Source organism: Cynocephalus volans, chromosome 1, assembly GCF_027409185.1.
Source record: "Cynocephalus volans isolate mCynVol1 chromosome 1, mCynVol1.pri, whole genome shotgun sequence".
Classification (NCBI taxonomy): domain Eukaryota; kingdom Metazoa; phylum Chordata; class Mammalia; order Dermoptera; family Cynocephalidae; genus Cynocephalus; species Cynocephalus volans.
The window spans coordinates 271,583,401-271,606,861 of NC_084460.1; the positions used below are offsets into that span (position 1 = coordinate 271,583,401).

General features: G+C 36.2%; 1 protein-coding gene across 1 annotated transcript in view; it reads right to left on the reverse strand.

The window, feature by feature from the left end:
* Positions 1–23,461, reverse strand: part of DYTN (dystrotelin) — a 61,014-nt gene that overhangs the window by 14,306 nt on the left and 23,247 nt on the right. The window contains 2 exon segments of the mRNA XM_063086341.1: positions 21,148–21,296; positions 22,812–22,923. Coding sequence (XP_062942411.1) covers positions 21,148–21,296; positions 22,812–22,923 — 261 coding nt within the window.

A 23,461-nucleotide genomic window follows, 5' to 3' on the forward strand; every position in this document is an offset into this window, starting at 1 on the left:
CTGCCTGGACCCCTCCTTCCTCCCCAGGTTCTTGCTCAGTTCACTCCCCCACCTCCTTCAAGTCTTTGCTAACATGTCACAAAGGCTTCCCTCGATGGCCCTACTTGAAATTGCAAACCATAACCCCAGCCTCACCTCCAGCACTGCTCATTCCCTTCCCTCCTGTATTTATCTCCCTGGCTTCTCACCGTGTCTAACTGCTGCAGAGCTGGAAGAGATGTTAGATTTTGGTTTAGTCTTCAGCCTTCAAAGACAGTGTGTATATGCTGTGTGTGTTTTACTTATTATGCTATTATGTATTACTTAATTGCTTATTGTCTCTTTATTCTGACAACTTTTTTTTTTTCTGTTTTGTTTATTGCCATGTTTCGATGTTTATTGCCCAGGACTAAAGTGGTCCCTGTCACATTGTAGGGATACAATTAAAATTGGCTGAATAAAGTACAGTCTTATTCCTTGATCAGTACTGTTGGCATATTTGTGGAATTTGTGGAAATCAGCTCTCTGGTGTGAAATGCAACATTTCTCAATGTTAGAACCTTTGAAATTCCTAATTGTCGTAGAGCTTGGAGAGGTCTTGGCATTTAGTTTGGGCTCCCATCTAAAGCAGGAGTCTCTAAAAGGCCCTCAAACTTCCAGACAGTCACATGCAGGTGAAACAGGAGACTGACTGTAAAATCCTTAATCGTAATTGGAGTTTCAAGTACACCTTTTTGATGAATTTTCAAGTAGGAATCAGCCCGGAGGTTTTATATAGCCGACAACAAAGAAACATTCTCAGAAGGCCCCTTTAGAAAGTGTCCTCTGTACAGGAAGTGTTGTACTTTTTATGACCACTAATGATATCAGTCTCTCTCTTTCTCCCTTGTTATCCACCACCCACCTCCACTTCCTCCTCGGTGGCCCATCCACCAGGCTTGGGCAGCTAGAAGGCATGTGTCCCCATTCTTCACAGGCCGGGAGGAAGTAGGCAGAGCCCTATCAGAAATCCAGTTATTTTCTTACTCCGCTTTCTTTTCTTTCTTTCTTTTTTTTTTCCCTTGAACATGCTAATGGTGCTGATCTGCTATTTTTTTTAAGGAAGAAATTCTATGGAGTGTTTCTGGTAAACACAATTCACCTGGTGCCAATATTTCCAGCAACTGGGAGCCTAATACTTTCCAGGCAAATATCCATTATTAACAAGCAGTTCAGATTGTCTGAGAAATAATTTCTCTCAAATGATCTGAAATCTGCCTTTTTAAAATTTTATACCTATATCTATATCTCTCTCTCTCTCTATATATGTATATCTGCTTTCTAAAGCTAAGCAGCTTGAATCGCCCATGTGCTAGACCTTCAAGTGGAACACAAATACTTGCAAGCAAGCTAATCAGGCACAGAGCGTGATCATCAGTTCCCAGCACAGTGCAGAGTGATAAATAGATAACAAATAATTAAATGATACTCTTTTGGTTAATGGGGACTGAGACTGTGTTGCTTTTTAAATAATCAGTAACATAAAGTTGGCTGTTACTGAATTTGCAGGTAAACAAGTAATTAGGTCTTTTTCACACTGTTTGTTGTGAACCTGGGCCTACAATTGTAGGACTTGCCTTTAATCCTTTAAAATTTGGTCTTTATTAATTGCCCTACTGTTTGAGCTTATTAAATCTTAGTGATCCAAGATTGCCATTCAACTTATTAGCTATGCCTTTTGGTGTCATGCCGAACATTCAAGAAGCACGCCCTCTACAATTTTATCTAAGTCATTGATAAGACTGATGATGAAGACAAGAATAAAGATGGAACTTTCATATTGTATTTCATTCATTAATTAGCCTCACATTTTGGTATACTTTGTGGTGATAAATTCTTTATTAAGATATCAATCGTGTATGTAGTATGTATGCATTATATAAAAGATAATAACTGTTTAATTAGTTTTTAATAATTATTTTAAGAATTAAGTCTTAAAGAACTACATTTCAAAATTTCCTGTTATTTATTCATTTAAGTTTCAAAATTACCTTTTTATTGCTATACTACTTTCTTTTTTTAATTTTAAAAATGTTAACATTTACTTGTACATATTTGTGGGGTGCAGTGTGTTGTTTCAATACACACATACACTGTACAATGATTTACTTAGGGTGGATAATGTATTTTATACCCATTAGTTCACCACTTTTTCTATTTTCTTTCATTTCATTTCTAATTTCTTTTTCTTATTCCATAAGAAAGAGTAAGATTACTTTTAACATTTAAAATATTTTTGATACTTTTGAAATGTTTATTAAGCTCCTTTTCATGAGTTATCACAGAATGAAAAGTTTCCTATCTTTCATACATTTAGATATTATGAAGCATAGCTCATCATATATATATATTATACATAGAATCATTAATTTATTGAACATCTACTAGTTACAAAGTATTGTGCCTGAAAACGAAGGTTTTCCCTCAGGGAAAACTTCTTATTGAGGAGCCAGGAATTCTGTCTTCTAAAGGAATTACAGTGAGAGACAGGGCTCAGGGAATGATTAGTTCCTTAAGACACAATTAAAAGAAGGTAGACAATTTTTAATCAGCCTAATAAACCTAGTAGAAAGTGAGATGCTGCTGTTGGAGAAGGTATACTGATTTCTTTAGAAGTAGGTAAAACACAACACATACACGGGACACACACAAGAATTAATACTTCACTGAAAATGCTTCATCAACTTCTAAGGAATAAAATCAGGTAATCAAAAGACAAAACTTAATATAATTAGCCAGACAATTTTTGTTATGCTTAACTACTCAAATAGAGCCCAAACTCCCTGTTACCTTCATATTGGAATCATAGGATCACTCCATTTAAGGAATTTTTTCCAAATTAAAAAAATAAAAATAAAAGAGCATGACAAAATCTTTGTAGAAAGTTTTTCTGTAAAAGCGAAGGGAGTGCTACGGACCTGTCTCTGCTATCAGTATTTGTGCATACGCATGTGGTTCCCACCTTCTTTCCCTATGGAGAGCGTTTATGGATTCACGAGTCCTCCACAGTTCATTCCTAATGCTGACTGTGGTCTAGAAAAGCAAGAAATACAGAAAATATGTTTTTTTTAAATTTGAATTTAACCCACATTTCTAAAAATCCATGATAAGAACATGATAATGATTTAAAAAAAAAAATAGTCTATTTCAAAAAGTGGTTGATATTTGGGTTTACGTCCACACACAACGATGAGATGTTCATATACTCAAGGTACAGTCACACAATCTAATTTACACAAAAGAAAAACATACAAAATAGTTTAAGGTTTTTAAAAATAAGTTACAACAGTTGGTTGCTGCCCTGAACATCTTTCTCACGGGCATCTACAAAAAGAATTTGGGTCATTTTCCCTTGACTTAAAGTCTCTCACTTCCACCTTCCAATTTCTATATTAACTTTCTTCTCTTTCTGTTGGTTCCTTCCTGGGTATATACTCAGAGTTATCATTTCTCTTTGAATTCACCAAATCTTTTGAATGAATCATGGTTGACTGGGCTGTCGTTTAGGATTTCCCCACCAAACCTTGTCTCTCGCATCACCCTCTGCTCCCTGAACTGCAACCCCAGCTCCTGACCTGACCCAGCCTGGCCCAGGCTCCTGGGGCACCACGTTCCAGCCCTCATCTCCCACACACCTCAATGGGAGATTGGGTTTCATGACTCCACATTTATGAGCAGGTGTGGCTACACCCTGCAACCTTCTCTCCTCCCTGCTAATGATCTGAAGAGGGCTGGCTGCGTTAGGAACATTATTGCATAGGAATAGCCTGAAAGAGGAGGAGGGGAGGGCAGGAAGAAGAAAGAGAGCTACATACAGACTTAAAGTCACATTCTCTGGGTGGCATGTGCCCTTCGTGTCCCCTCTGAGTGGCCTGTGCCTATCTGTCTCTTCATTCAAATATGCAGTTTCCACATGCTTAGTCTTTCGATCAGTGAACTTTATATTATTAATATGAAAAAAATCTTTAAAAGTGTTTTTTACATCAACATTATCATATGGTATGTTACTTTTCTGCAATTGACAAGCATTGCAGGTTAGCATATATGGTCCCACCATGGTATATCCATAGATTAGATACCATGGATTATTTAGTCATTCTCAGTTAAAGGATATTAGAATGTTTCCAATCTTTCAGAATTTAAAGCAATGAATGCTGCAGTGAAGAAAGCTGTACATTCATCCTTATGCACATGTACAACGTTTCTGGGGTTTAATAGATACTACCCATTTGCCCCCTTTGGGTACATACACACATGTGCGCACATATTTGCAAATGCATAGAAAAAGGTCTGCAAAGATATTCCCCAAATAGGTGGGCATGCTGATAGCATTGACTTGCTCACCACATCTTAGGCACAGGTGCTGATGGTCAGCTCTGAGCCCCATGAATATGTATAATCAATTTTTAAAAAAAAGAAAAGAAATATCCCAAACAGATTACCTCTGGGGAACTAGGGACCGGACCTGGGTTGGAAATTATGGTTGAAAAGGGCTTTAGCTTAATCTATTTCAATTTTTATAAGGCAAACAGATTCATGTCCTGTTTGTAAAATTAAATTTTTTTTTTAATCAGAAAAAGAAATGTACTAACATACATAAGATAGGATGTAACAACTTTAAAAATGAAAAAGTGAGAGGTAGATAAAAGTGAGGTGGCATAAAGGAGAGAGACAGAAACAGCAAATACACCTTTAAATTTCTTTTCTCAGAACAAGAAAACGTTAAAGTGAAAAAAAAAGTCTGCATTGTGGAGATGTCTTTTCCTCCTCTTCTAGCTGAAGCAGGAAATAGAGCAGCTCTTTGTCCTCACCCACGAATCCAGCTCTCTGCCGAGCACTCCAGCACGATGTCTTGTTAGGTGTGACACGAGGAATATCTTTGAATGGCTCATGCTCACACCGAGGCAGCTGTAGAGGCCACTCATCACAGGGGTGCGGGGGGGAGGGGACGTGGGGGGAAGGGTCACAACAAGACTTACTCTCCACGCACACCTCTACCCAGAACAACTGCAATATGGGACCCTAATTTCTCTTAGATGATTGAAAACTACTACTGATGAAGACCCTGTGTAAGAACAGACTATAACTGATCAGAATGATTGAGGGAGAGTGTACCATGGAGTTACGCATGTGAGGGAAAATAAACAGCTGATTGAAAACATGATAAAGTATTTGCAGAATGTACACTTAAGAAAGAAAAAGATACTGGTAACGCCAAGGTCACGGGTTCAGATCCCCTTACTGGCCAGCTGCCCAAAACAAAACAAAACAAACAAACAAACAAAGATGGCATTTCTAATCCCTTTGATGAAAAAATTTCACTGGGATTTTTAAAGTTCCCTCCCTCATTTTATTTTTCTTTTACATTACTCTCTCATCTCTTCCCTTTTAAAATTTGTGAACATTTTCCTTACGTATGATGCACTGGTTTACTATTTATGATGCACTACGTTATTTACTATTTAAATAACATCAACTCTTACGATACTTAGTTGGCAAGTTAAGGCCCTACGGGCAGAAGGAAATTTTATCTGTAAGTTATTTATATTCGGAAGTCTTGGGCAGAGACTTCACATCTGTGGACACCGGAGTAATTTAAAGATAGAGTTGATTGCAACCAACCTTTGGAACGTAGACTTTGCAGGCACAGAAAGAGAAATACCACATATTCTCTCTTATTTGTGGGAGCCAAAAATAAATAAATACACAAACAAATAGGGACGGGGAAGAAGACACAACAATCACAATTCCTTGAACTTAAGACAAGTGAGCAGATATGATATTGATGGGTGGGGGGAAGAGGGAGGGGGGCGTGAGGACTCCGTAAAGAGATACGAAAATCAATTACATTGTATATTGATAAAATAAAATTAAAAATGAATAAATAAATAAAATAAAATTCAATTAAAAGTAAAAAAAAAAAAAGAATGTAGACTGGAACCATCCTTGCAAAGCTGAACTTTGTCCCCTAAGACAGTGAATAGTACAGTTCATTGGTTGCATAGCAGAGGTGGCACATGTTGTTGGAGGTTAGAATTGCCCACTCTTTGGAGGCAACAGATAAGAGAAAATTCATGTTACTCAACTACATGTAAATGAGACTAGGTATTATGTCTTGTTTAGTACATCACTATTGATTCGTCTAATAAATGCCACAAAAGAGCAATATAAATCATATGATGATTAATCACGTATACCAGGACACCACTGTTGCCATTAATTCCTAGTTCTTACCTTGATAGAAAACTTACAATGGACTTGATCTTTATAAACATCCAATTAACCTGATCTACCCTACTCTTCAGAAATACTATGCAATTGATTATATTAAATAGACCAAAGACTGACCAGTAGTTATGTATTTAAGAATATTACAGGTTTTCTTAACAGATATTTGATATGCTCCTTTAGATACAAATATGACTCTATTCTTTTTGGGGTAAATACTGAGCACATTCGAGTTGAATTAAAATAGAACTTTGAAGATTTGAAAAATAAATGATACATTTAAAATACCTTTCTTAACTAATTAACTTGAAAATCTTGATAAAGTGGATAATTCCCTCAAGAAAATTAAATTATCTAGGTTGACTGAAGAAAGCATAAAGGGACTACTAGGCTGGAAGAAATAAAAACATTTATCTAAATATTATGAAGGCTTCAGTACCTAGGGTTTTTCTCCTGAATTTTGGCAATTGCTGAATAAATAGTTCCCATGTTAGATAAATTGTTTCAAACAGAAGAAAAAATGAAATATGCCTCAGTTGTTTAATGTAACCATTAAAACGCCAATGCTCAAAACTGACACAGGTTCTGTTGGGGAGGGGGAGCTATTCTGACTCATAAATGTTGCAATTTTAAATAGAAAACAAACAAAATTTTAAGTACATTTAAAGAATAATCTACTACAAAAAAGTATAGCTTTTAGTTACAGCAATGCCAGGAATGTTTACTCTATTAACATTAACAGAGTCTATTAGGAACTCCAGTAATGCAATACTTCCAATAAGAAAACGTGTGATAATTTCAATTGATGCTGAAGATGGACTTAAAATGAGTAAATTCAAAATCACTTCCCAGAAAAACTTAAAAAAAAAACTAGGAAAAGAAGAATATTTCCTCCACATTGAAAAGAATATAAAACCAGCAACTAACACCATAATATTTAATGGAGAAGCATTAGAGAAATGCCCCCATTAAGTCTAGCCTCCCTTAAAATAAAATAAGCTGCCCCATTATCTCTGGCATTAGCCAGCATTGTTCTGAAAGACCTGAAGTCTCTCAGGATCAAAGATGTGATACAGAAACGAGAGGTTTAAATATTGAGGAAAAACCCCAAAATTCATATACATTTCCAGACTGCATGATTATCTACCTAGGAGAAAGATATTCAAACTAAAACAATAATCGAAATTATTGGAAGAGTTCAGAAAGTTTTCTCTTTCAAAGATAATTATTCAAAAACCCATAGCTTTCCAATATACCATCATCACTAATTAAGAAAAAGATACAATGGAAAAAGCCTCCATTCACAATAGCAACAATAAACATAAAATACCTAAGGTGCCCTCGGTGAGAAACATGTGGAATAATAGAAGTAAGCTACGTACAATGTTTTCCTGGCAGAAAAAGACATGAAAAAATTAGAGATACCTAAATACCACAATGACAACAGATGTTTTCTTATCAACATACAGGTTTAATGCAAAGCTAAACAAAATACAAATAGAATTGATTTTGGCACCCTCCAAATAATTTCAAAATTCTTCTAGAAGAATAATTGTTTTATAATAGTTAACACTTAAAAAATAAAAACAAAAAGGGAGGAAATGAGGAGGTGATGATCAAAGGGCATAAAGTTTCAGTTATGTAAGATAAATAAGTTCTGGAGATCTACCATACATTATAGTGTCTATAATTAACAATACTATATAGTATACGTAAAATTTCCTCAGAGATTGTGATATCAAGATGGCAGAATAGATGGTCTCCAGCATCACTCTCCCCCACAATAGACCAATTTACAACTATTAAAAAGCAAAGACTGACAACCTGGGACTGCTGGAGCCTGGAAGAAGAGCTTGGGGGTCTCTCCCACAGAACGTGTGAACACAGGAGAAGCTGTGGCAACAGGAAGAAGAAACTGCTCCAACTGTCTCAAGTCCCAGCCACGTCAGGGCTGGCCCTGTGAGAGGCTGCAGCTGAGCTTTTTGTGTGAAGTTGCCTGGAGTCTGCAGGGGAGAAGAAGGCCTCAGAGTGGTCCATACAAGACCCCAGGCCAGCCAGACCACTGACAGGGCTTCCATGGACCCACATAGGAGAGAGGGGCTGCAACCAAGAGAAGAACCACCCAGAGGCCAGTGAGTCATCACGAGGGAACTATGCACAGCCCACCCCATGGGAAACATCTGGAGTGTAAGAGAGAGGATGGCCCACCGGGGTACATTGGTGTGCAGAGTGGGCAACTGATCTGTCTTCCAATCAGCACAGGAGCACTCAGTGGAGACTGCTCAGGGCAACAGAAGTACAGGGGGCACAGTTTCCTGGAAAGACTCAGTTTTAGGCCAAAATTTCCACACAGCCCAGGTATACCTGATTTCAGAAGACAGTAAATTGGGAAACAGGAGCAAAGGACAAACAAAACAACCAAAAAAAGAAAAAAGGAACAAAATGGCAGTAACAAGTCCCTATATACCAATAATAACTCTAAATGTAAATAGATTAAATGCACCAATTAAAAGACACAGTGCCAAATGGATTATAAAACAAGAATGAACAATATGCTGCCTACAAGAAACTCATTTTACCTATAAAGACAAGCACCATCTGAAAGTGAAGGAATGGAAAAATATATTTCATGCAGATGGAACCAAAAAGAGCAGGAGTAGCTAAACTTACATCAGATAAAACAGACTTCAAGCCAAGGAAAATAAAACAGATAATAAAGGTCATTATATAATGATAAAGAGATCAATTCAACAAGAGTATATAATAATTCTAAATATATTTGCACCTAACTCTGGAGTACCCAGTTACATAAAGCAATTATACTATCAGACCTAACAGGAGAAATAGACTCTGACACAATAATAGTTTGGAACTTTAACACCCCACTGTTAGCAAAGGATGGATCATCCAGACAGAAAATTAACAAGGAAACATCAGAATTAATCTCCACTCTAGGCTGATTGGAACTAACGAACATAAATAGAACAAATTCTTCTCAGCAGAACTGGAACATTCTCTAGAATAGACCATATGTTAGGTCAACAAAACAAGTCTCAACAAATTTTTTAAAAAATGAAATCATATCAACTATCTTGTCTGACCACAATAGAATAAAATTAGAAATCAACAACAAAAGAGACACTAGAAATTGTGCAAATACATAGAAATTAAACAACATGCTCCAAAGCAATGAATGGGTCAGAGAAGAAATCAGAATAGATATTTAAAAATTCCTGGAGACAAATGAAGATTAAAACACAGCACACCAGAACCTATAGGATACTGTAAAAGCAGTTCTAAGAGGAAAGTTTATAGCAATAAATGCCTGCATCAATGAAGAAGAAATATTTCAAATAAATAGCCTAACATTACACTCATAAGCTGGAAAAACAAGAATAAACCAAACCCCAAATCTGCAGAAGGAGAGAAATAGCAAAGATCGGTGCAGAAATAGATGAACTGGAGATTCAAAAAAAAATCCAAAAGATCAATGAATCAGAGTTGGGTTTTCAAAAACATAAACAAAATGGATAAATCATTAGCAAGACTAATGAAGAAAAAAGGAGAGAAGACTCACGTAAATAAAATCAGAAATGAAAAAAGGAGACATTACAACTGATACCACAGAAATACAAAGGATCATAAGACACTACTATGAACAGTTATATGCGAACAAACTGAAAAAAATAGAAGAAATGGATAAATTCCTGGACACACACAACTTATCAAGGTTGAACCAAGAATAACTAGAACACCTGAACAGACCAATAACAAGTAATGAGATCAAAGCAGAAATAGTCTCCAGACAAAGTAAACCCCAGGACCAGATGGCTTCACCACCAAATTCTACCAAACATTTAAGGAAGAACTAATAACAATTCTTCTCAAACTCTTCCAAAGAGTGAAGAAGAGGGAACACTTCTGACCTCCTTCTATAAGGCCAACATTAACCTCATGCCCAAACTGGAAAAAGACAAGAAAAGAAAACTATAGACCAATATTCCTAATGAACACAGAAGTAAAGATCCTCAATAAAATACTAGCAAACAGAATCCAACAACACATTGAAAAGATCATTCACTATAATCAAGGTGGATTCATCCCAGGGATTCAAGAATGGTTCCACACATGGAAATCTATGAATGTGATATATCTATCAACAGAATGAAGGAAAAAACATATGATCATTTCAATAGATGCAGAAAAAGTATTTGATAAAATCCAACACTCCTTCATGATAAAAACTCTCAGTAGAAGGAATGAACTTCAACACAATAAAGGCCATCTATGACAAACCCACAGCTAATGTCACACTGAATGTACAAAAACTGGAGTCTTTTCCTCTGAGATCTGGAACAAGACAAGGAGGTCCACTTTCCTCACTATTGTTTAACATAGTACTGGCAGTTGTAGCCAGAACAATAAGACAAGAGAAAGCAATAAAGGGCATTCATATTGGAAAGAAGGAAGTTAAACTGTCCCTATTTGCAGATGACATGATCATATACATATGAAATCCTAAAGACTCCACCAAAAAATTATTAGAGCTAATAAACGAATTCAGTACAGTGGCAGGATACAAAATCAACACACAAAAATCAATAGCCTTCCTATATGCCAATAATGAAATAGCCAAAGAAGAAATCCAGATAGTAACCCCATTCACAATAGCTATCAAAATATGAAATACCTATGAGTGAATTTAATGAAGGTAGTGAGAGACCTCTACAATGAAAACTATAAAACATTGGTGAAAAAAATTGAAGAGGAAACAAATAAATGGAAAAACATTCCATGTTCTTGGGTTGGAAGAATTAACATCAACAAAATGTCCATATTATCCAAAGCAATGTACACATTCAATGCCATCTCTATCTAAATACCAATGACATTCTTCATAGAAATAGAAAAACAATCTTAAAATTTATATGGAACCACTAAAGTACCCATATAGCAAAAGTAATCTTGAACAAAAAAAAAACGAAGTTGGAGGCATCACACTTCCTGATTTCAAAATATACTATAAAGCTACAGTAACCAAAGAAGAATGGTACTGGCATAAAAATAGACAAATAGACTGCTGGAACAGAATAGAAAGCCCAGAAATAATCCCCTTCACTTACAGCCAAATGTTTTTTGACAAAGGTGTCAAGACTATACAGTGGAGAAAGGACAGCCTCTTCAATAAATGGTGCCGAAAAACTGGATATCCACATGCAGAAGATTGAAACTCAATCCCTATCTCTCACCATACACAAAAGTCAACTCAAAATGGATTAAAGATCTAAATTTAAGACTTGAAACTATGGAACTACTAGAAGAAAACATACACGAAATGGACAGGGGAGGCGTTTTTTGAGTGAGACTACAAAGGCATAGGTATCTAAAGCAAAAATACACAAATGGGACTACATCAAACTGAAAAGCTTCTGCACAGCAAGGGACACTATCAACAAAGTGAAAAGACTGCCTACAGAATGGGAGAAAATGTTTGCAAACTACACATTAGACAAGGGGTTAATATCCAGAATACATAAGGAACTCAAACAACTCAACAGCAAAAAACTCAAATAACCCAATTAAAAAATGAGCAAAGGACCCGAGCAGACATTCTGAAAAGAAGACATACAAATGGCCAAGAAACACATGAAAAAATGCTCAGAATCACTAATCATCAAGGAAATGCCAATTGAAACCACAATGAGATATCATCTAACCCCAATTAGACTGGCTATTATCAACAAGACAGAAAGTAAGAAATGCTGACGAGGTTGTAGAGAAAAGAAACTCCTACATTGCTGAAGGGACTGTAAACTGGTATAGCCATTGTGGAAAACAGTATGTAGATTCCTCAGAGAACTAAAAATAGATCTACATTATGACCCAGCTATCCCACTACTGGGTATATACCCAAAGGAAATGAAATCAATATATCAGAGACACCAGCACTCCCATGTTCATTGCAACACTATTCACAACTGCCAATGAGATGGAATCAATCTAAACGCCTATCAATGGATGAATGGATAAAAAAACTGTGATATATATACAAAATGGAATACTATTCAGCTATACAAAGAAACGATACTCTATCATTTACAGCAATATGGATGGAACTGGAATCCATCAAGTGAAGTAAGTCAGGCACAGAAAGACAAATACCGTGGAATATGTGGAATCTAAAAAAAAAAAAAAAAAAGTGGTTCTCATAGAAGTAGAGAGTAGAATAATGGTTACCAGAGGCTGGGAGGGGAGTTGGGGTTAGTGGAGGCAAAAGAGTGGACTAATGGGTACGAAACTGTCTATGTTATCTATGCCAAGTGAATTATTGTGCAGTATATGCATGAACCGAAATGACACACTGTATGCCACAGATATGTAAAAGTAAGGTTAAAATAAAAAAATTTGGTCAGAGAGTAGATCTTATGCTAAGTGTTCTTAACATGCACACCCATCCCCGCTCCCCCCACTAATAAATAATAAAGGGGGTGGGTGAAAACTTTGAATACATTTATGACCTTGATGGTGGTGATACTTTCATGATTACATACTTATCCCTAAACTCATTGAGTCGAATACGTTAAATATGTATAGCTTTTTACATGTCAATTATACCCTAATAAGGTGGCTAAAAAAATAAAAAAGGAAAGCCTGCTCTATAATTTGTTAATGGGTATCATAAAGCTAGAATAATTCAAATAATGTTGTTCTTATGTAAAAATAAAATGAAAAGCAATTCAGCTGAGTAGACAGTAGTAAAACACATTTTTAAATGGTGAAATTTTTAGTATGTACTAAAGGAACCATTACATAGAAATTAAAATTATCATGCATCAAAATAAAAGCCAGATAGATTTAGAAGTTAAATGTTGAAATAATTAAACGATGTTAAAATAAAATACAACTAGAGAGTCACTTGATTTCTTAATGGGGAAAGTTTTCCAAGCATAATACTGTGTAAGACATTACAAAAGGAAAAGATTGATAATGTTTTTATAAGAATTAAAAATGTCTGCATAGCAAGTCACATAAATAAGACTAAAAGGAAATAACCAGGAAGAAAGGTTTCCTATAGTCAAACAAAACATAAAAAGTTCAAATACGCTGATAAATAAAACTGATGCACCAGTAAAAATGGGCAGAGAGCACCGACAGAGGGAAAGTGTATTTGTCTTTTAAACTATGTGGGGAAAAATTTTCATTTCACTCTTAATCAGAGAAATACAAATTAAGGCAAATAAAATATATTCTGTTCGTAAAATTTAGAAAATTTAAAACATGGTAAGAGCCAGTATTAGCAAGGATCAAGTGAGATGGGGGCTTGTATTCCCTGTAAGTGTAATTTGGTATTCCCTTCTAAAAATAAATTTTGCAATAAAAATGAAGAGCCTTAAAAATGTTTCCACTTTTCATTTTTGTGCTTCCACTTCAGAAATATATTCTGAGAAAAAAATTGGGGGAACCATGGATGAGAATAATATATAAGGATGAGCTGGCCTGTTAGTTCTGTTGGTTAGAGCACAGCCTTATAACACCAAGGTCAAGGGTTCAGTTCCCTGTACTGGCCAGCCTCCCCGATTTTTTTTTAATTAAAAAGAAAAAGAACAATGTAATGTATAAGGATTTTAATAGTAAATTTAAAAATTATAGCTAAAATTGGAAATAATTCACAACAGTCAAGGGGTTAAGTAATGTTATGTCCATTTAAATAAAAATTATATGACCATTAAGACATTTTTGAAGAATTATAATGAAAAGAGAAAATGCTCACAGTATAATATGCATTGATATAGAACTACATAATCAATAATTTTTGCAGTGTGATTTAAGCTAATTTAAAGATGTTTACAGGAAAGGAAGTACACCAAAATATTAACAGTAGTTATGTAGTAGATTGTTTATCATTTTAATTTTGTTCTTTTTTCATTTCTGACAATTCCAAATTTTCTATAATTAATATGCAGCACTTTGTGGAGATAAATTATTTTTTAAAATATGCTCCCAGATTTTTCCTTGATCACACAAAATGGTCTGGATTGACTGTGCCTTAATAACAGCTCCTTTCCCTTTTGGACTCACCTGAGGATGTGAGGTGCTGCTTTCAGTCTGCTGAGCCTGAGATATTTTTTTGTGAGGTATATGTTTGGAGGCCTCTGTGGCTGTCGTTTCCACTGCTCCAGCTGGCAATACATGCATTGGTCCTTTAGAACTATTGTCCTGAATGGAGAGCCTGTTATAAAGATGAGTTTTATAAGAAACTGTAGCAATTTTTAATTATCAGGTATGACACTGAGGAAAGCCTTTTTAGAAAATATTAAATCAGACGTTGAAGCCAATACCCTCAAAACAGCAATAAAGTAGCCCAAATTTTTCCTCTGTGCCCTTTTCCGGACAGACTATTTAGTCGATAGAGAGCCAATTAGCCAATAATAGGAATAAAAATTCCATTTCCCCTCCTCCTTGATAATCTAGACATGAGAATGCAAAGAAATTCATAGAAGGTGGCAGAAAACCTCCCAGGTCATCTTGTCCAGGTCAGTTAGGGGTTCTAAGAGCAGGTGTGTGTTTATCATGACATATCTAAAAGAACAAAGAATAGACCAGAATAGTTTAAGGTCAGACATATTTCAGTTTATACAATTCCATTTAGTTTTATTTCTTTGTTCAAAAATTATTTTCAGAGCATCTTACTATCTCAAGTTATTGCAAATAAGAAGATTTAAAAAACCAAAAAAACAAAAAACCAGCAGAGAACTACCTGCTCACAGAGCGTTCACATCTGACAGACAAATATACAATCATTATTGACATAACGTGATCATTTCTTCAAGACTCAATGAGGGCACAGGGAAAGAAGTGATTATTCTGTGGTACAGTTATGTCATTAAAGGGTGGGCATTTTGAGGCAGCAAAACAGAGTCACCCATAACTTCTTTGTAACACACCTGAGTGACACACTCTATTCCTACCTCATCTGAGATTGCTTTAATACCTTGGGGTTGTCCCACTCTGTCTTAGTTTGCTCACCTGCTATACCAAAATACCATGGGGCTGGGTGGCTTAAACAACGCATTTACTTTTCTCACAGGTCTGGGTGCTGCAAGTCTAAGATCAGGGTGCCAGCATGGTCACACACACACCACTTTCTGTACACACACATTTACAAACACCAAAATACATGTTGAATTTGTTTTGAAACAAAAGTGGAATCATTCTCTACACAGTATTCTGCTACTTGCACTTTTTCTGATGCATGATGGTGAATACCCTGTAGTGTAATTGACAGGAGCTAAGACTTGTTCTTTTGAGCAGATTCGTTATGTTCTGTTGTATGTTCGTATTACATGTATTCCACCATTTTCTACCAGGAGACACTTCAGTTGTTTCTGGCTTATCGCCCCACCCTCCATTACTACAGTAAATATCCTCATTTACTATGTAGTGGTGTTTTCATTCCTATAGGACAGAGTTCCCAAAATGGATCACTGGCCAAATCTTGTGTATACTTTAATGTTTAGTAGACACCACTCTTCTAAAGCCAGCCTGTCCACGTGCACATCCCACCTCCTCCTGACTTCTGGATGACATTGCTCCAGTCGTCCTCCCCTCTTGCACCAACTCGTCAACTTTTTTTCTACTGACTCAATTCCTTTAACAGACAAACATGCTGTTACTTTCTCCATCATGACACACCCCTCTCTTACCGCAGTCACTCTACCATCCACACGATCTCTTTGATCCCTCACAGTAAAGCATCCTGGAATCTTCTTACGTGGTGTCTTCAGTTCCTCAGCTCCTCTTCTCCCTAGTTGGCCTCTAGTCTGACTCCCCCCACCCTTTTTTTACTGCCACTGTCCTATGATGCCCTTTCTGAGGTCATCGATGATCTTCTCGTTGCTCAATCCAAAGGTCAATTCTTATATGGCCTGGCAGCAGCGTGTGACACAATAGAGCACTACGCCCTCCTCCCTGGACACTTTCTTCACCTCACTTCTGGGATTCCTCACTTTCTTGGTTTTCTTCCCACTTCGAGCATCACTCTTTGTCAGTCTCTCTTGCTGGTTTTTCTTCTTTTCCTCAACTTGGTAACGTGAAGTGTCACAGGGCTCAGTTTTTGATCCTCCTTTCTTCTCTATCTACACTCTCTTTTTGGCAATCTCATGTACTCTTATGGCTTTAAAAGCCATATATATACCAACAACCGTCAAATTTGTATCCCTTTTTTCCCTAATTCCAGATATAAATAGTCAGTTATCTACTCAGCATTTCCATGTGAACTGTGTTCCATAAATATTTTCTGAATAATTAAATGAGTATTTTCAGTTTATTTTCTGAAAAATTGATAGCCATTTGCACTTCTACCAAATTTCAAGATCACCAAATTTCTTCCACCCTCACCAGCAATGAATGTTGTCATTCATTTTAATCTTTGCCATTCTGATAAGTGAAATGGTGGTATTGTTGCTCCTTTAATTTGCGTTTTTTCTAACCATGAGTGAGGTTGGGCATCTTTTTGTGTGTTTAATGACCATTTGGAATCCCTCTTTTGTGATCGTCTATTTATACATTTGGTCTATTTTCCTCCTCACCTGCACCCTCCTTTTCTTCCCCATTTTCTTCTTGAGTTTTTCTCATCAATTTTCAGGAACCCCTTGTATAGCATCATTTGTTTTATTACTAAAAATATTTTTCTAAGTCTAAGGCTTCTTCTTTATTTTGTTATGACTTACCACAGGAAAATATTTTAATTTGCATGTTATCATATATGAGAGGTCTTCAAAAAGTTCATGGAAAGTTTCATATTATCTTTTAATTTAAAAAGAACATCCCTTAAAAAGAACTGACTATTCTTCAGTTTCATAATTATACTATTTTTGTGCAATTATTCTTCCAACATATCTTCAAAATTACGTTACCCTATTTAAACAACATCATGATTCTATTGGGAAATGCATTTAATTTAAATACAGTTGATTGTCATTATTCACAGTAGTTATGCTCTATAAAGTGACCATGAACACTAAATTAGGGAATACTGAACCATTGCTCCCAGGGGAAATATAGGGTTAGGTTCCTACGAGCCTCTGGTCACAATATTTTTGTGAACTAATCAAAACATACCCTTATTTTATGTGTGTTTCTGTTTAAAGACACCTTTTTTAATATATACATTGTTGATTCATTAACATTTAACTCACGGTCAGCAGCACTATAAGTCATGCCTGAATGAAGATTATTTAACACATATGTTTTCTTATTAAGGCACATCATAGCCTTCTTAAGCCTAGAAACACTAGACAGCACTTCAACACCACACTTGGGGGCCATGTCCAACAGTGAAATCAACAACAAAAAGCACAAAAATGCAAAAAACAGGGCACAAAATAGACTGTGAAAAGGACACCTGTTTCCAGTATGAGAGCTGACACAAGAAGGCAGAGCACTGCCAGGTTTGACCTCAGCTGGGAACATGTGCATCTGGCAGATCAAATTTTCTGCCACTCTGTCCATGTCTGCAAATGCTGCAAAAGCACCATAGTATTGATTTGGGGATCACAAATAAGTTTTTGCAAATAGGTGTGTTTGTAAATATAGAATCTGTGAATAATGAGGGTCAACTGTATTAATTTTTGAAGCAGGTACATTCTTATGCTAATCTTTTCTTTTAGGAATTTGATATGTTTCTCCTTTTGTTCGGAACCTGTTTTCTGTACACAATGAAATATTGTAATTTTCTTTATGTGGGTCTCGTATCTTTATTGTTAAATGTTTTTCTCTAGTTTAAAAAATTTTTTTACAGGTATTTTAAATGGGATTTTTATAAAACTGTAGTTGTTTATTGCTAGTACAGTGAAGAATGTTGTGCATATTTACTTTTTATTTTTCACCATCACTCAAAGTATATTAATTCTAGTAATTTTTGCTAGAGTTCTTCGGGGTTTCTTAGGGATTCACAATTATATTAGCTGCAAATGGAAGTAATTTTGTCTGTTCTTTTTCAGCATTTTAATTTCTTATTTATTATATTTGCAAGAACTTCCCAAAATATTTAATAATGGTGGCGATATTTGACATCTAGAGTTCAATTATGTTTTTGTAAATGAAAGTATTCTCATTGTGAACTGTTATATGCAAAGTAAGTGAATCCACATCAAAAGGGAGGAGGCTTATTACCAGGCAGATTGTTTGCTGAATCAGTGAATGAATTCAATAGTACCATTTGGTAATAAACATTAATCTCTTAGAAGATGGTCAGTGCTAATGTGACAACCTAATAGATAATAAGGATGGGTTTTTGCCGATCATAACATTGTGAACCAGTAATATTCCACATTCTCTTCTGCTAGATCAGCCACTAATCAGAATTCCTGGACTCATCAATATTTAGGCTAAAGTGAAAATTATTATATAAGAAAGTCATTTTAGGAAACAATTTTGCTGTACATGGAGTAGAAAGAGCAAAACACGTCAACATCTAAAGAACCTTTAGTTGGCATAGCCCTTGCAATTCCCTTTCTTCATCTTATCCCCACGAATACTGCACTGCAAGTAGGAAGGACAAGTTATCCCTGTTATCAGGTGGAGAAACTGAGTCATAGAAAAGTGAAGTGACTTCATGTTCAAGGCGCAGCAAGGAGAGCCATGAGGCTGCAGAGGAACAGTTTGGAGGAGAGGCACAGAGGAGGACTAAGAGCTGGTGGGGAACAGGGTTTTTAGGGCCAGGCTGAGGGTCATTAGAAGGACTTTGGCTTTCTTTGAAGATGGGAAGCTAACAGAAGGTTTGTGTAGGGGAGAGACATGATATGACCAAATTTTGAAAAGGATCGCCCTGCCTGTGGCACCAGGAGTAGAGAAAGGGAGACCAGGGAGGAAGCAGGAAAACCAGTTACGAGGTCACTACAACAATGCAGGAGAACGAGGATGACCGAGATGGTGGCAGTGCAGATAAAGAGACTTAGGGCTTGGATCTATTTTGAAGGTACAACCAGCAAGATTAGCTGATGGACTGGATTGTTCAAATAGCTTTATGAGCCAGGTATTAGAGTTATGAGGCTGAGTGAAAGCAGATTCCTTGATAGAGCTTTTAGCCAAGTGGGAAGACAAATGGCAATCAGATAGTTACACAAATAAATATATAGTTACAACCTAGGACAAATCCTTTAAAATAAAGGTGTACATCTTAAGGGGGCAGAGTGATTTGGCCTAGTAATATAGGTGGGGCAGAACCAGGGCTGGAGCACAGAAATTGGGGGGGAAGAAATGAAACTGGAGAGGTTATCATGAAGTACAGGACTTCTAAGTCATGTTACAACATTTAGTTTTTAGCTTAAAAACAATGGAAAGATAACGGAGGGATTAAAGGAAGGCATGGGAGTTTGCAGGAGATGAGCAGTAAGAAAGGCCATCGTACTCGTGTTAAATACATGTAAGAGATCAGTCTGGCTCCAGCGGCGAAAAGAAATGCAAACGAGCATGGATCTTTGTGTTCTGACTAAGGATGTAGAAATTTAGACAAGATCTCAAATATCTAATAGATCCAGATAACTGATTGGCATGTTTTATTGTTACTTTCCTAAGGAAAGGTGAAAATAAGTAGTTTGAAGAAGAAAGATGAAATGGGGCCTGATATCTTGGTTTTTATTTTTAAATGTAAATTCTTTATGTAATATTGAAGATATACATCAAGATGATATCCAGATTCTCCAACTTATATGTTAACAATCTGCTAGGCAAATGTGACATGGGAATAATAAATGTCATCTAATTGTGAGGTCATTATGTACTTTTTCCTTTAAAGAGCTATGAAGCATATATATATGTGCTGGTGGATGTCTGAGAAGACATTAGGGAATTACAAAAGATATCAATAAATGAATACCAATCTGATTTAAACTAATGTATTCTTATCCTCCCAATAGGTAAAATGGGAGTGAATGGATCATTATTTTCCCCTCAGAAGTGTGATGACATGAACACAAATAAATAGTATCTCTTTCCTTTACTTTCTGCTATTTTAATTATGAAGAAGTGGCTAATTCAAAAATTAAGGTCACAAAGACTTTTCTAAAGTCATCTTTAGGTTGGTGATCAGGTATGTGATGGGTTGGCAGGCTGTGCTGCTCCAGAGCACAATTTGGCATTCTGAATTTTGAGGACCCACAAAGTTCACAACTTTTCATCCAATGATTTTACTTGAGTGAGTTTATCTTAATAAAATAATAAAAATATGCAGAAAGATGCATATATGGAGATGTTGACTACAGAATTTGGGGGGACAAAATTTGGAAATAGCCAAAATGTTCAGTGATAAGGGATTGGTTTGTGCATTATGGTGCTTCCTTATAAGGATAAAAGTAAGGCCATTAAAATTTTTTTGAAAACTAATGACATGGAACATGCTCTCCATTTAATGCAGGTGAAAAGAAGAATGAAAAATTCTATCTATAGCCTAATCCCTGTTTTGATAACTCTAAAATATGAATGGCACTCATTTGTGAGTGGCGGGATACTGAGTCTTTCTTCTTTTTGAAAATAAAGTATATTAATTCTGAATTAGGCTTTCAAAGGCAAATCAGCAAAAACTAGAAATATAGAACAAAGTTATTCCAATACTCTAATATTAAGTATCTTCTGTGTCTTTCTGATGCTTTTAGCGGTAGGAATAACTCTAAAAAATTGTACGGGTCACTAAAAGGCATTGTTGCTTTGTTCTACTTTAAAATTAAAGTTCATTTCTAGAGAGAAAAAGTGACTTAATCCCTCCCTCACTTGCACATCCTGGCTTCTGTAGGGTCATCAGCATTAGGAAAGCTGCTGCACGTGCCCTGTGCTGGCTGTGTAACCCAACACCCAGGCCCCCTGGGCTGCCCTTCTGCGAGACTGTTTTTCACAGACACTCACCTGGCCGTTGCATGGTTAGCCATGCCCTTTGGATTCATCTGGTCCAGCAGCCACTGCCTTCTCATAGCCTCTTACCTCCTACAGCGCCCTTGGAGCAGGTTGTTTCTGAGGGTCCTGAGGAGGAGTTTTGTATTCTCCTTTGGGGACATCTGCTGAAATGGCCAACATTAAAAAAGGTGTCAGATCAGTCTAAACACAGTCTTCTTTCCTTACTTTGGTGAACTAACCACCATGAAAGTTTTTGAAATTTTTTCTCTTACTTTTACGAGTATGTCTTCAGAAAAACAATCTTACTTCTTTACCCCTGAAATGTCTTCATATTCTCTCTGTATAAACATACACATAGCATAAACTGCCAAATTAAATACCTCCAACTCCCTCAATAACTCCTCTTCTTTAGAGTAACCCCGTAATTCGGATTTTTAAACCTAGAAGAAGGTATGAAAGAGAACTAAGTTTACAGTTGCTAAAATTTGGGGTTGTTGGTTTCTTTCAGGATTTGAAGATAACGTGCATTTAGCTCTAAAAAATACTCATATGTTTAATTCTGTATGCAATTTCAGTGGGTTCACGGACCACCTGAAGTCCATCCATCCACCCCGTGTTAAGAGCCTCCCTCTACCAACAGGAAGCAAGGAAGCAATGAGATGCTTCATGAAAAGGTTTTCAGCACTTGAAATTTGAAGTGTAATAACAAGGTGACCACATGGTGTCACTCTAACATCAACAAGATCCATGCTTTTAGAAACAGGAAGGTAGATCATAGGCCAATGAATCTGAAGATCTGGGTTAATACAGTTTATAGCACGGCAATGCCCACTGAAAATTATTTGGCAAGATCCAGGCACTTGGCTTTTGTGGACCATTCGTGTTAAAGAGAAAATGAGGGAAAACCATCCTTGGCAAAGGTAATTAATCAATATCCTTCACTATTGTGGTATTTAAGGGGATGCCATCTGCATGGGGAAACTGATTTATAGGAACTTACTGATGAAAAGAAAATGTTCTTTCTGGGAAAAATTAGATCCTTTTTGCTTAGAATGTACTGTTCTATTTCTCTTTCTCTTAGAAATATCTGAATTCACTTGCTGGACACTTAAAATTTTCTTTAAAAAATTCTAAAGGCAGCTGTGAAATCTGAAACCCTTTCAGACAGAACTGAGATAGTAATCTTTCTCTTTCTTTTTCCTAAAGAAAAAAAAAAATACTTGAAATTTAGAGCTTGGGAAGAGACATGGTAAAACAAAAACAAAAACAAAAAAATCCCCTAAAACTTCTCCAGAATATTCTAGCAAGTAGAAGCCTTGTCGCATCATTTTTACCAAATCAGAGCCTTTTCTTTTTCATCTGTACCCATTTCCAATGGCTCCCCCTCTAACTCCTCACAGATATTTTCTAGTACACAGTATGGAATCAATGGCTTCAGATTGGACACTGACTGGCATTTCTTGTCGCCAAAAGATTTTATTAAAATCTACAATGTAAAGAGAGCATATTTACATTGAGAGACACTTATGGTTGTGTTTGCCATTTCCTTTGTCTTAAATATTATAATGTATGACAGGAGCAGAATCTGTAATTTTAGTAGAGGAAAGATTTTTTAATGGCTATAACTTATGCTGACTTGATTAATGAACAGTTTGGTACATTACATTAGGTGTTACCTGAATGCAGTGCTCAATTACAGGATGAGACTTCTGCTGGGACTTGCTGTGAAGACCAGATAAGAAACACACCTGGCAGATGTCAAAGTTGAGACACTTCAGACAGCGGTATCTGCCAATTAAAATAGAAGTACAGCTTATGTCATTACTAGCAGGTGAGCAAAAAAATAATATTTAGGTGGAGAATTAGTGTCCCAAAATATTCAGGAGATGTCTGAGCTGTCAGGTGAGTATAAAGTTTCTCCCAAACCTTATAGGGATATTGAATGACTCTGATGTTTTTATTTAAACAAATAAATCTTCTTTTAATAGTATTTTTATATGGCATTATATTAATATGGCTTTATCCAACAAACTAGACTGATTTATCCCCCCCAAATACCAAGTACTCTCCATATGCAGAGTACTACATGCTACAACCCTTAGGATAAACTTCTGAGTTTGCAGCCACATTTTGTGTAGCTGCACAATGTGCTCAAACATTTTGAATTTAATTTCCAAGTTAAAAAAACTGGGAGATTTCAATAAAAACAAATTCTGGATTCTCTTGAAGCTGAGTATATACCCAAAGGAATGGAAAACATCATGTCGAAGAGATACTAGCACCCCCATGTTTATCACAGCTCTATTTACAATAGCTGAGAGTTGGA